The sequence below is a fragment of the Rhinoderma darwinii genome, chromosome 7, assembly GCF_050947455.1.
Source record: "Rhinoderma darwinii isolate aRhiDar2 chromosome 7, aRhiDar2.hap1, whole genome shotgun sequence".
NCBI lineage: Eukaryota > Metazoa > Chordata > Amphibia > Anura > Rhinodermatidae > Rhinoderma > Rhinoderma darwinii.
In genome coordinates, this window is record NC_134693.1 from 126,846,232 (window position 1) to 126,861,340 (window position 15,109).

Here is a 15,109-nt window from a genome sequence, read left to right on the forward strand (position 1 = left end):
CCTATGCTTCTGATCTTGTAAAACTCCAGATTAGATGGCAGTGCTGTGCCAGAGACAATAACCCGACTATTAGATTGCAGATTAAAGGAAAATCATTGTAACCTCTGGTCCATTAATGCCTAAACATAAGTTAAAAAAAATAAAAAATACTGTCCAAATTTTTGGGAAAAAACAAAAAAATGACACCACACACCAAGTTTGATTTTTGTCAAGGACAATGAATATGTTTTAATATTTAAATCTGAACAGCAAATGATGTTGAACACCCTGCAGATAGCACATGATATGCAGTTCAAAGCATAAAAAGCAAAACGCGTGTGTCCAGTACAACTACGCACAAACTACTTCTGATACTTGTTCTGTATTTCGGCCCTGTCCTCTGAACGGGGAGGCAGGGGAAGATCCCATGTATGTAAGCAGCAATGATTTATTTCCCTTCACTCTCACAGTAAAAATGAAAGCAGATTAAATATCTCAAGTCACAGAGCATAGAACAATTCACAATTTGATGCGGATAAAACAGAACGGCACCATTTGCAATTTTAGTTTTTAACATCTACTTGAAATTCAACAATGTAAAACTACTGTACATCATGTCATGAAATCCTAGGTCGGGTTTTGGTTCCAGCAAGGTCATTGTAATTATAGGTACGACTCATGTTAACGAGTAACCCCTGAATACGCCAAGTATCTAGTGAGTATGAAGCTGGAGCTTAGGAGAAATTCAAGCCTTAGGAATGAGTTTACGAAGGATGGGGCACTTGGCCAGCAGTTGTTTCTTGAGTATTAGTTTTGGGCCACCATGAAAGTTTGATATTCCACTGCTAAGGTCAACAAAAGTCCTGTTCACAGTTGCTGCAGAAGCTCAAAGTAGATGTTGCTTTTCATATCTACACAGACCCGGAAGAAACTATATGGCTTTGTATATACATTCAAGAGGTCCCAATCTGGTGTGCGTAGAATTGTAGCGGTTGGGTGAGATTTTAGCATTGTCAGCAGGTGACAATAGTGCAGGCATGGGGTAACTTGGGTTCTTAAAAGAAAAATATGAGTGAATACGTGTAGATCTTTGTGGGTAGGGACTAATATGTTCTAATAAAAATGTATATTCATTTGTGGTCTGGGATGAATATGGATATGTCTTTTAGAAAAAATGTTCATGCTACGACAAGGAAGTTACACTAAATCAGGGCTGGACGAATTACTGTAGACTTTAAGAGTCAATTACAATTTTTTAGTAGTAAGGCAAAAAAAACTTTCATAGAAAACAAAAAGTTAGGCACCAGCAACAACTTTCTCGGCGCTTTGGCTGCCTGTCTTCTGGGATTTATCAAACTAAGCCCTATCTAGTAGAATATATTTACCTAAACTTTTCAGACAGTAAAGAAAATTCTTATTCGTAGAGAGAGTAATATCATGAGATTCTGCAGCAATCGTGACAATTCTAGTTATACAAATGAGATATAAAAGTTTAACTAACTCATGTTTTTGGAAATTTCAATTTTTGTTGCACTAAAAGAGGACTACAATGTAAAACTTGTTTTAAAATGGTTTTACTATTTACACCCAAAAATTATTATGTATGTTACATTTATCTAGGCCATGGGATATCTATGAGTGGTAAGTCCAAATCAGGTGGACTTGTTATAAATTCTTAAAGAGGAATTAACCACTTATCCTTTTTGCCTCCTCAGTTCAACTGTTTTCTCTGCTGAGTCTCCTGAGCTGAACCTTAGTGACCACTTGGTTGAGAGTTGAAACATCTACAAGATTTTTTTAAAAGTCAAGTTGATTTTGACTTAAAAATAACTTTTTCAAAATGTGGCAAGACCTCTAGGATCTTGTTCCTTATCCTGTAGTCCTGTCCCAGATCCATGGATTTTAAAAACAAATTGTTAAATTCCTGTCGAAGTCCTAGATGACCCGAAAACCTGTCTACTATTGGTAAACCCTGATGACTTTCTATTACGGACTGATTACACTTTTGTAAGCGCAGCACTCTTTCATGCTAGAAAGACCGCTGAGAAACACTGGTTGGCCCCTAAGACAACAACTCTTAATAATTAAATCTGTTCGGTTAATCTCTCCCATCCCCCCGATCAAATGGCCACAAAGATAATAAAATACAGAGAAAAAAAAATACTTTTTCGTTGTATTTGGACGAGTATAATAAAAAAAATACCCAATACTGTTTACTTCCTTTGCCCCAAATCCTTTGAATTGATGGCTATCTTCACAGGGGACCTTCGAACAATATTTTGAGCAGAGTTATCCTTTAAGTACACATGTACGGTTAAAGGACAGGTTTTAATAAAACGGGAATTGGTGTGAACACCTCCCTACCTGTAAAAGGTGGTTGCCAACATTAAGTAGATTAAATCTTTACTCTAACATAAGGCTTGCGACTCTTTCAAATACCTGGTCAGTCTGGAACCTTATTGCCCAGAGATTAGATTGTCAAGTGCCTGGCTACCAAAAATCCTTACAAATTAATTGATGTCCTGAAATCAGGTGCTGGAATTCTGCTGTAATAATGATGAATGTTTGATGGGGAAAATGACAAATATAAATATTGGAAATATTGCAAAAATATTAGACCCAGGTAAAAGTAATATTACAATTTTTGCATAAATTTTTGAACGCTGCCAAACACTAAATTTAAGTTGCCAAAATGCTGGTAAGTAATATTTCAGAACTACTGTATAACATACAGAATTTGTTGGTCACTGATAGTCTGATAAATGCTACTAACCAGTGAACGACTTAATAAAATATTTTGGACTTGATTGCCACATCAGAGTAAGAATGTGCTCAAACTTTGGTAAATTATTTAGTATCTACTACATTATGTCGCCTGAAGTCAACTTGTTGCATAAATGTATGCATATATAGATATAGATACATATATAGTTTTCTGTAAGGAAAAGTTAAAAAAAATCTGTAAGGTGCTAAACTTATACCTGCCAAACACAACTTTTTGTTCTGGATGGAGGTTTTCATTTGTACTATTGCTTGACCACTGAAATCTGAAAATTACAACCACACATCCCAAAAGTATAAATTACAATTTGGAAATTTAAACCAACCAGACTTTTCTATGAGCTCGGCATGCAAGTCCATTATATCCGTATTTCTTAAAACATATAGACTCATTTGATACAAAATACAAAAATAGTTTATCAGAACTTTCATTTACATTCCATTTACAATGAGTGCTTAAATAACTTAAAGGTTAGGCTTATCTTATAATTAAAATACTTGAAAATAATACTAGTGCCCAAAAAAGAAAAAAAAAAAAGCACGTAGTTTGTAGTACGAAGATGGGGTCAAGCAGCATACTGTACGTCTAGGTACGGCATACATTCAAAAGTAGAGTATATTCTCTAGGTGGAACAAAAGCAAGGCAGTATTTTTTGGCGGACTGAACTATTGAGGAAATAAAGTGAAATGTGCAATAAAACCCAATATTCACTATATCAACAATCATGACTATTTACCAAACCTATCTTGTAAATCAGTCTTAAGTCGAATATTTTCAGGACAAGGAGGGCAGATTGGGTGTACAAGGTCTTCATTTACTTTTGCTATAAAACAAGAGTGTTCAGAATTTGGACCGGTCCACTGGGGTATTTAATTTACATCGTAAAACTGTGGCTTTGTGAGTCAACACTAGGAAATGATACAATTTTTGCTCTTTCGCCTTTTCCTGCTATGTAATTGTCCTCGTCCACCCAAAGTGGAAGACTTGGGTATGCCACCAGAGCATTGACCATACTGGTGGATAAGGTCTTCACTGGTCACATATCTCAGACGTGTAGGCTGTGGAATTGGTTCTCCAAGGAAATATCCTTCATTATCTGACTCTGAGGAAGATGAACACGTGGAGCACCAATCATATTCATTCATTTGTGGCCCCCACCTTTCACAGAGATGGTTTTGTAAAGCAAGATCAGAAGCAGTCCTTTGATACCGGTTGTACATTTCTCTTCTGACAACTTCATCCATTTGATCGCGTCCTCCTCTTTGTTGCATTAGTCGTTCATAGTCCTCCCTGGCTCTCAGGAGTGGTTTGTCTTTCATTTTACTGCATTGGTCTGTAGCCAGGTGGAGAGCATTGTCAGAACGAGATCGCCTTGACCTCCTTTGCCGATGATGACGAGAATGTTGATCGTTATCTCGTGATTGGGTTCTCCTCCTTGTCCTTTCACTCATAGGTGTCATCTTCACATTACCCTGGCCAGCCATCTCGTTCATACCATCATCAAACTGAAATGACTGGTGCATTCTGCCATGGGATGGCAGTTCCCTGTATTTGCCAGGTTTGGCTAGATCACCAAGATTGTGGGCCATATCTTGATACTGTTGTGCAGAGAGCAGACTCCGCACAGATTCTACACTTCGGAACTGAGAAGAAGAGTTAAGTGTTCCCATGTTGCTCAGTTTCTCTGAAACGTTCATCCCGGAGTCTTTGCTCAAATCTGGCATTGAAAACCGAGAGAGATGCTCCTGACGTTTAGGGCCCCCATCCATGGATGCACCTTCAAAACAAAAAATACAGGGCCATCGTTAGTACATCAATACTCTTTAACAAAAAGTATATGTATTTGGTGTAAATTTAAGAATACATTTGGCAAGTGGCAACTGCTCTGAATGAGATTTTGTGGTGCTCATAAAGCTTTATGTGTCTTCCCTAATTTTGTACAAAAGATGGCAGAACCATTGTACAAATGAAGCACTCTTACATCTTGTGTCACCCCCATTACCTCTGAGATTGTAAGCTCCCGTGACCAGGGCTCTAATTACTATTGTTTGTCAATCTATAATGCAGATTTTGTTTGTACATTTACCCTCTGAATTGTAAAGTGCTGTGAAATATGTTGGCTCTATATAAAGTTTACTATTATTATTTCTTCCTGCCTACTCAACTTTTTAAAAAAAACAACAAACCTTTAAAGGGGTTGTCCAGATTAGAAAACCCTTTTTTTCATACACCCTATTAGGGATTTCTGAGTTAATAGGGGGGGGGGGGGTTTCCCCTGTTCAGGATCCTCATCTCTTGGTCAGAGTGGACATTGGTTACAAAGAGCCTCGCTTGCTCTGGAGGACCTGTCCCATCATACATTACGCAGACAGCTCATTGATTTGAATGAGAACTGTGTAATGCTTAATTTCTCCTGTGGTGGCGCTGCAGGGAAATTGAACACTTACTGTTCGGATTTTCTGTAGATTGGGGGTCGCAGCTTTGTGATCAGCTAGGGATTGTCTAAAGCGTTGAACCCCTTTAAGCTCCTACTAGTTTAACCCTTTTAAGGACATCTTTCAGTGCCTAGACAGGGTGAGTCCAACCTTTCTAAAGGAAGTACCTGGTGATTCGAAACAAAATCTCTCACACACTTGTGTAGTAACACACAAAAGGTTATAAGTGTTTAGGAGACAAAACGACCCAGACTAAAAAAAAATGAGACAAAACCTACAATCTGGAGAGCACAGATGTAGCAGGAAGAGAAGAGGAAGGGTATAACTTAGACACTATACAGATGTTTTGTAACTGAGCACAATAAAAACCCCTACATTACAAAGCAATGAACCGCAGTGTAATTTAAAGTATTTTGTAATGGCAAATAAACAGCAAACCATATAGGACCCTGTGATTGCTTCCCGACAGTCATTAACTAAGGAATGTGCAATATAACCATGTGAGCAGGCTACATCCTCTCGGCAGTGAGCAGTCTCCTCTCCCCGGGGTGTATCATTTCAACATACAGCATATGTGTCAATCACAGCAGCCCACACTTCCCAGCCGAACGTCAACTCGAGGTGTCAGCATTATTTTTGGTCTCATAGGACCTTGTGAAGCTATAAAACTGTACCAAACCAATCCTAGACTTCTTGCTCTGCAGTGTGATTCCACTAAGAGAGTCAATTAGAATCATATTACTAGCCCACATATCTCTCCAGAGAGACGCTCATTGTTAGCGGCTCTCCGCTCTAGTAAGGGGACCCCGTTCTCTATGAGGCCCGTAGGCCCTAATAGGGTATATAGACAGGGCTTGTCTTATTGTGACAACTCTTTTAATCTGCCACCTAAAATGGCTACTTGTTTCCGGTACCTCTGGAACCACACAAGACCAGAAGCGAAAGGTGAGCAGATGACCGATTCTGAGACGTCTCTTATTAATTTGTAGCATGTAGGTCAGCATTTTGTTTTGGGCTTTTCCCCTATAGTTAATGTAGTATTAGAAGTACGTTTTTTGAGGTTGCCTGATAATCTAGAAATTTGATAAACAAGCTCATACTAGGTCCCATTAAAGTGGTTGTCCCATTTGGACAATTCCTATCCATATACCCTATTAGGTCCTCCTTCTATTTCCCCCAAACAGAGAGCCGCTCTGGTGGACCCAACATGTTCTTGCATTAAATGGCTGGCCATTCATTTTAATGGCAGACATATAATGCTACGTCCAACCGCTGCAGGGGTAACGTGTGACTAGCCACATTTTACCCCAACGGTAACAGCGGATTACCGGGGGTGAGGGAAGCCGTCTCATATCGAAAAGGGGTTGTCATCATGAGACAACCACTTCAATTAAGATTAAAGGAATTTTACTGTATATTCCAGTCCATCCAAATGTATGTATAGGACTCCTACATAGGTTCCTGATCATAGGCACATAGACAACTGGGTCAATGCGACTACTTACAAAATGTATACTTATCATCTGTGTGTCTATGGTAAGTTTCAGCAGGTCCCAACGAATGGGAATTTTTTTTTACCAAAAATTTCTGATGGGGAAATACAAAAATTCAGCTTTTTGTTATGATACAATTTTACAAAGTTTGTGTGCCCATGAAATCTCTTCCCATTCCATAGTTAAATTGAATTTTCATGGCACCGCTAAGAAAGCCTTTGGTAAAGCTGTTTCTGGAAGGGAGATGTGAAAGACACGACGTCTCATTGTATTTGCCAGCGCTGAAAGCGAAATTCATGAGGAACCTGTCAATTATGTAAATCACGCAGAACCCCGCCAGCCAAAATTGTCATTAACTGAACAATTACTGTACCTTAATTACTGACATAACTATTTTAGGTAATTTAGTGTTGGTGTCTGCTTCCAAATCAGGATGTGGCATGTTTGTTATTATCTGGGGACTCTGTTTAACCGAGTCACGAGTAAAGTATTACAGTAATCAGCTAGAGATAATGGGCGAATTTCTAATTAAATCAAAACAATTCAGAATTTAAATAATATTCATGATGTCATTTGGCTGTAATTTTAGGCATCAGTTTGAGTTAGCGCAGACGACACAGGGAGAATCTCATTGGTCAAAATATTATGTAGTCGTACGAATGCGGTTTCCAAGCACTCGGCTTCTGGGACCTACTAAAAACAATTTCACTGACTCTTTTACAAATGTTACAAAACGCAGACACAGCTGAAGCCTGTACAGAGGGCAAGCGAAGGATAGGATCAAAAGGGTTCAGCATAGTCACACACAGAATATACAAAATGTAATCACAGTATAAAACCAGGACCCTAAAAAACAAATGGAAATATATTAGAATTTGCTGTTGTACAAAAGCCGCGTGTCCTACATTGTGGTTTAATGGGAAACATATTTTCTGTTATATAACGAACATTGGAAAGTTTCCTTTTGGTGATTTATTTTTCCCCTCTCTTTAGTTTGTTCATGTGCTGCTTGAGCAAAAATGGTGGTGGCATACATGAAAACTTGTCTAACAAACGGTGCCAGTGTGGCCCATAGCAACCAATAAGAACAGTGACCCAGTTATGTTTGTTATTTTTAATCTAAAAAAGTTCAACATTCTCTGTCGATTTCTTACTGTATCTTTATAGTGGTCAGAGCTTAGTTTTTTTAAGATACAGAGCTCCAAATCCCCTGCATAGACATAGAGTTAAAATATAACATTCTGTCTGTCAGTAGCCACCACTAGAGGGAGCTTACTGTTATACATTAAACATAATAAACACACAGTATGCAGTAAACTCTTAAGCTCCCCCTAGTGGTGGCTGCAGGAAGCTAGAATGTTGTTTGTCTATGCAGGAAATTTGGAGCTCTGTATCAGAAAAACAGAGCACTGAACGCTATAAAAATATAGTAAGAAATTTAGCAGCATAGAATTTTGGACCTCAAAAAGGACATGGTGTTAAAAGATGGATATTCACTTTAAGAATAGGGTTAATTTATTTCAAGAGCTACAATGAGGAAACTCTGTAATGAACTCTCAGTGTCAGGGAGCGTGCATACAGCATGCCTATGAATAAACTGTGTAAATTAAAGTCTATGTACCTTTAGAAGCAATGTAAGAAATCGGAGCCCAAATCTGCAAGATTCTCCCAATAGCTCAACCCCTCCAACTCTGCGCTGGCCATCGGGCATAAATGCCCTCATTAGACACTAGTGTACCCAACAAATCTCAGGGCTTAGGGTCCAAATCCATGTTAAAGGTTTAATACAACGTTCCAGCACTCTACGTGTTGAAGTGAATTAGCCCTATTCCAAAATCTTGGAGAACCCTTTTAATTTTCCCTGTGTCCCCCTATGAGAAGGCTTCCTTTGTATCCATCTATTCAGTCAGCTGTCTACCCTGCATACCTGGCCATTACTAAAAAAATGTTCTTGACTGGTTAGAATTTTTTTTTCTGTCTTCAACCACTGATGTGCTTTATCATGAACAATGAGAGCGATCTATTTCTCCTCCCGGTAACAGAACGGAGCGCTGGGCACTCGCTGAAGTCATTATTTATTAGGTGAAAAGTTGGCATTAAACAGCGGCATTCCAAACTGGAAAATACAGCTCAACAAGACAAATGCTGGAAGAAAACCCTGCAATCTGCCTGTCAGTCCAGATTCCTTGCTTAGATTCATTTAAAAGAAAAAAAAAAAGCTAACATGCCAAAAAAAAAAAAAAGAAAGTAAAGAAATCAAGAAGTAGAAACCAATATATATATATATATATATATATATATATATATATATATATATATATATATATATATATATATATATTAATATGGCATGGGTTAAGATTTTGGATAAGGTAAATCTGCAAAGATGACTTGGGCAGTGCAGTGGTACCCTGCAGTAGATGTCTTCTCCCCTTGGCCCATCCAAAATAAAGTGGAGAAGTCCCCGGACAAAAAAAGTAGATGGGTCCATAATCCCATGTTTTGCCCAGGGGTCCCTACCAATATTGGTCTGCCCCTTATTCTTCATACAAATTACCTATGTCACACGATGTATGCGTCTTAATTAAATAGTGAAGCTGTTAAAAGTTGCTGTCAATGGTATCCTCTCAATGCCTAATGACAGCCTTTGTTTGACCAGCTCAACATTTTCATTGTCTTCTATGGGTAGAACAAGAAAATGATCACCACCATCTCAAAAAAGTAACAAATCTTGAAGATTTTGCCATTAAGGACAGCGGAAAAGCTAGATGAGGTAGCTCCAGTTGCAGCCATATTGATTGCCACACAGCTTAAAGAGGCTCTGTCACCAGATTTTGCAACCCCTATCTGCTATTGCAGCAGATCGGCGCTGCAATGTAGATTACAGTAACGTTTTTATTTTTAAAAAATGAGCATTTTTGGCCAAGTTATGACCATTTTTGTATTTATGTAAATGAGGCTTGCAAAAGTTCAACTGGGCGTGTTTAAAGTAAAAGTACAACTGGGCGTGTATTATGTGCGTACATCGGGGCGTGTTTACTACTTTTACTAGCTGGGCGTTCTGACGAGAAGTATCATCCACTTCTCTTCAGAACGCCCAGCTTCTGGCAGTGCAGACACAGCCGTGTTCTCGAGAGATCACGCTGTGACGTCACTCACAGGTCCTGCATCGTGTCGGACGAGCGAGGACACATCGGCACCAGAGGCTACAGTTGATTCTGCAGCAGCATTGGCGTTTGCAGGTAAGTCGATGTAGCTACTTACCTGCAAACGCTGATGCTGCTGCAGAATCAACTGTAGCCTCTGGTGCCGATGTGGCCGACACGATGCAAGACCTGGGGCAGGAAGTGAGTGACATCACAGCGTGATCTCTCGAGAACACACTGTGTCTGCACTGCCAGAAGCTGGGTGGTAACAAACAGAAGTGGATGATGCTGATTCGTCAGCATCATACACTCCCATTCCTAACGCCCAGCTAGTAAAAGAAGTAAAAACGCCCAGATGTACACACACAATACACGCCCACTTGTACTTTTACAAATAGGGGTTGCAAATAGGGGTTGCAAAATCTGGTGACAGAGCCTCTTTAAGAAGCAGATATGACTAAGAAACTACTGAATACATTTTTTAACAAATTTACAGAAGACAACAACTCATGGACTGGCGATATTTCTTCATTTTAGGGGGGAAATGCTCCATAATACTAGACGTTCTACAATGTGGCCTCTCTGGTTGAAGAACAGACGGATATAAATTATTCTATTTTTGCAACCCCACTCGAAAATAGAATTAACTGGTACAGATCGTCTATAAATCTCATATCTCTTAAGCCATGGCGTTCGCTATGCCTAGACCGTAACTTCATGGACGTCACAGCCAATTTGAAACAAAATAAATCAACAAAAAGATTTTTGCGAGCCTGAAAATCGCGATGCCACGATGTCATGAATATTGCTTGCACTATAAAATCCCTCATTACGGCTAATAATGAGTACAGCAGCTGCTATCCAAAATATAGCTTAGAAATAATAGGATCTAGCTGGCTTCAGACATGATGAATAACCAACGCCTCTCCAGTACAGACCTGCGCTAACAAAATCACAGCGGTAATGAAAAATACATACAACTACTTTGAAGCTACAATACATGTAGGAAAAGAGAGTAACTTATTCAGGATCTCAACCTTATGTTGCAATAGCCTTCAAAGTACTTAAAAATACTCATGGACAGTGGTGCTTCTAGTCTACATCGGAAATTAAAATTGTTCCTCCTTCTCCTCAAATTGGAAATGGGAAAGTATAGTGATGGACTGTATATCTGCCAATAAGGTGCCTCCAGAGTTGAAGTTCTCAACATTGCTCATGTAGTTTTTTTTTGCCCTTCACCAATGTAACAAAACCCCTAACTCTAGGGTCTAGAGACCTTCCTCAGATCATCGGTCAGTGGTCACGTTCAGAAGCTAACAGGTCTGTTAGGAGAAATCAAATATTGGAAATCTAGATTCATCTTGGTCCCAAAGACAATGCTTCTAGTCTTCATTTCCCGCCAGTGATTGTGGTCTTTAAAAGTTATAATCCATATCAATGTCCACATCGGCCAATGTACAAGGGCCAATGATCGGGGGTACAAGCATTCTTATGAATGCTCCTTTCCGATCATTGATCTGTGGACACACGGCAACCATCAGCCGACGCTCATTTATTGGCTGATTTCATCTTTTATGCTGCCCTGAAAATAATTGTTGTCAGCAGCACATCATCTTGTGTAAACAGGGGATGTGCTACCAACATTATGTAAACTATATGCGAACCGAACCATCATATTAAATATAGTTAATCTCCATACAGTTTACATTGCCCGTGTAAAGGGCCTTTAAATGAGCCACGATCGACCTGTTGTTATCGCAAATTGGCGCTTATAGGCACATATATGCCGGTGTAAACCAGTCTTAACTGTAGAGGTAGGATATGAACAGTAATGTTAATTGCCATCTTTATCTCCACATTGTTGCCTACAATAATACCAACTGGGGCAATGTCAATGGGACCAGTACAATGAAACTAGATACTCAATATGATTGCTCCTGACCAATGTTAACAATCCAGTTTGGAAAACAGGTCAAATATGGTTTTATAAGCTGCTTTCATCAGAGACAACCCCTTTCCATATACGGCTGCCGGGACAATCAGCTGATCGCCAAGAGTCCTGCTCCCGGCAAACATCTGACTTTGTCGGGGGAAACCGCGGCCAGTCAGACACTTAACATGCAGTATTACATGGTGGCCTTTCAGATGAATAACAATTCATGTAATACAAGGCCAGGTCAATTCCGCCAGAACAGGAGCCGCTCGTACAAATCGGCTCCCCGTTCTAGTGTATAAAGGGGGTCCCGGGTGGGTGAGCGCCTCTATGATGTACATATGTCCCATTAAGATTACAATATTGGCAATAAAAATCTGATTGGTTACGCAGGTAGCACTAATGGGTTTTCACGTGACCTTCAAATTGACCTTGATGTCTAAAGTATATTAGCATTTTACACACTCTATACACAGTCCAAACATTTGACTTGCACAAGAACTTGAGCGTCATATAGTTAACTCAGACTTTAAAATGTCTGACTCGATCATTTATGTATGATTCTGAATAATGATTCTGCCGAACATATACAGTCCAATTGCGAACGATCCCGTCTTAGAAATACGTATAACTTTCCTCTTCAATGACTCACTAGGAGCACACGTATAGGTTCACATTACTATTTGATTTATGAAGCCATCTCAGATTTCACTGTTTTATATATTTTAAGATTCATTATTTTTTCTTTGTGATTATAACTTCTTTGCTGATGACGATACTAAAAATGAAAGGAAGTAAAGTAAATACTTGGAGGATCTGAGATATACTTGGCACGGCTCTTAGAAAAGTGACCTTACACCTCTTGTCTGTAACAGATGTACAGTGCTTTACTCAGACATTTCTTCCCCCGACTCTGTTATCCCCTATGAAGTTATATGCGGCCAAGTCACACTAGGACAATAGTTCAAACAAGTTGAAGCACAAATACGCCCAATGGAGACATTTTCCTTTAGGAACAATCAAACTAAAATGTCTCGGTCAGGTTACTTCATTTGTTCTACTGAGGTTTTGGGTTCTTGGATTTATGTCTTTAGATTATCTGTATGATGTATGAAACACCGTTATGGGCGGGCAACTTCAACCAGCTCAACAATATTGGTGGAACTGTAAGATGCCCATAATGTAAAGGAGCCCATGGAACTCAAGCGGGCAGGAGGGCAGTAACAGAGATGGCTCTTCTTGTTCTGTGGTCATTACCAGTCTCAAAGTAAGCAATAATGTCCTATAATCTGAAAGGGTGGCACTTCACCATCTCAGACGGCCCAATAGGAGGTATTTAAAAACAAATAATGGAGAGTCCCTTTAAAAAAAGGATAACGAAGGCTGTTAAGATATTGGCAGCCCCATCAGTGAAATATGCGTCATGCAAATTATTGTCGGTAACAAAAGGCAGTAAAAAAAATCAATGAGACTCCTCGTCTCTTAAATACTATAATTTCAGCTACCAATGTATTCGTTACCTGTAATTTTATAGTGACAAGTGCAAATTCTGATCCAAGTGGAGAAAACTTTTCTGAGTAAAAATATGTCACAGTTTAGTCAACGTAGTCTGAACACGGTTACTATTGTATTTTAGCTTGTTTTTTTTACCATTGCTTTATAACATAAAAAAGTTCTTACCTGTTGCATTGGACAGAGCAAGAGACTCCATGGAACCTCTAGGAGTTTGTTCTGTCGGGGTTAACCCTTCAGTGAATTTAAGTGCATTGATTGGATGTCTGGTTCGACACTGCTGTGCATTCATGTTTTTGCCATCTGGAACTCTTAGACTTGACCTTGTGTCATTAAAACTGTGGCTAGATGCATCACTAAAGCTCTCCTGCTGCCTTAGTCTACCTTGGTAGTATTCTTCTCTACCTTCCTGAGAGAAGCTCTCACTGTGACTCATCATTGACAAGCTTCTTTTTTGGTTACTGAAATGCTTCGCCCACATGTCTGGTTGGGCTCCTGCCCCCTGTCCAGGACTATAAGAAGTCCTTATGTTACATTGACTGAGGAGTTGCAGAGGACTCTGAGATTGACTTCTCTCCATCTTGTTATTATAGTGGTAGAGTTCATCTCTGCTTCGCCATAGTTGGTCCCGGTTTAGACTTGGGTTTTGACTTGATACACTTAGCAAATCCATCTGCAAAGAGAGAGGATCGACGTCGGTGGAAAGTCTATTGGAGGCCACATGTAATGGATTCATGTTGCTGTCTTCAAGCTTGGCTTTATTCTTGCCAATCTTTGCACTACGCCGGGATTCCTTTGCTCTGGCATTCTGGAAGGCAGAATCTGAGGAATCAGAGCCATTAGGATCTTCACCCACACTGCATGCTCTGGAGCAGAATATCTGCCCTTGCTTTGGCAGGAAAGGACGTCCCAACAGTGACTTTTTACAGTGGGCGCAACAAAAACAGTTCTCTGTTGCATGCCAATGTTGGCCATCGTAGGTCATCTGCCCCTGGTCAATACCTGCAACAGGAAAAACGAGGATTAATAAAGTTGTTCACAAATTGTACAATAGCAGGAGACCATAAACATTTACAAGAAAACCACTATATATGAATTGCGACACCAGGACAGTTCTGGAAAACAAGTAAGGAAAACTAAAGTGAACAAACTTTGACTCGTAATGCCCAAGTCACTTTCAAGAACCTGGTTGTGTGATTCCCTTCCGTCAAACATGGCATTTCACGACAATGACAATAGCAAGAAGAGGTGGTCAACCATCTAGTCTAAGCACACGAGAAGTAAGGAAGGCCTAAGAGCAACCCTACTCTTCATGTCCTAGGTCCGATATATCTGCCAAAGACCACCCCCAATATAGCCCCATTGTTTCTAACATGGAAATATCTCAAATGTTCTGCTAGAAAAAAACTAACCTGCTTAGACTGCAAATTATTATCTTTTAGCCTAACCCTCTATTCGTATCAGAATTCTGCTCAATGGAATCTTGTGGGAAAAATTAACGATCCCTATGATAACGTTCATACAGCAACCTATTTATTTACGATTTATTTTCTTTTGCTCATATATCATATATATTGTCATCATTCACCATCTACAATGGGGTTTACAATCTAATTTCCCTATCTCGGACGCACACACTAGAGCCAATTTCATAGGATGCCAATTCAAATCTGTATGTTTTTGGAGTGTGGGAGGAATCCCAAGCAAACACGGGGAGAACAACAGTGCTAATCACTGAGACACCATGCTGCCCACTATAGCCTGAGTTTAATCGTTTGGATTTCGTATATACCCCCCCCCCCCCCCACACACAACCCGTTGTTCTATTG

The 15,109-nt window shown here is 39.6% G+C and overlaps 1 protein-coding gene across 2 annotated transcripts in view; it reads right to left on the reverse strand.

Moving 5' to 3' along the window:
* Nucleotides 1–212: 212 nt before the first annotated feature.
* The window catches only part of PRICKLE2 (prickle planar cell polarity protein 2), a 216,068-nt gene continuing 201,171 nt past the window's right edge, over nt 213–15,109 (reverse strand). For both annotated transcript variants that reach the window (XM_075833990.1, XM_075833991.1), the window contains 2 exons: nt 13,449–14,282; nt 213–4,538 (listed from right to left, as the gene is read on the reverse strand). In XM_075833990.1, the coding sequence (XP_075690105.1) occupies nt 3,670–4,538; nt 13,449–14,282 (1,703 nt within the window). In that variant the 3' untranslated portion in view covers nt 213–3,669. The remainder of the gene's footprint in view (nt 4,539–13,448; nt 14,283–15,109) is intronic.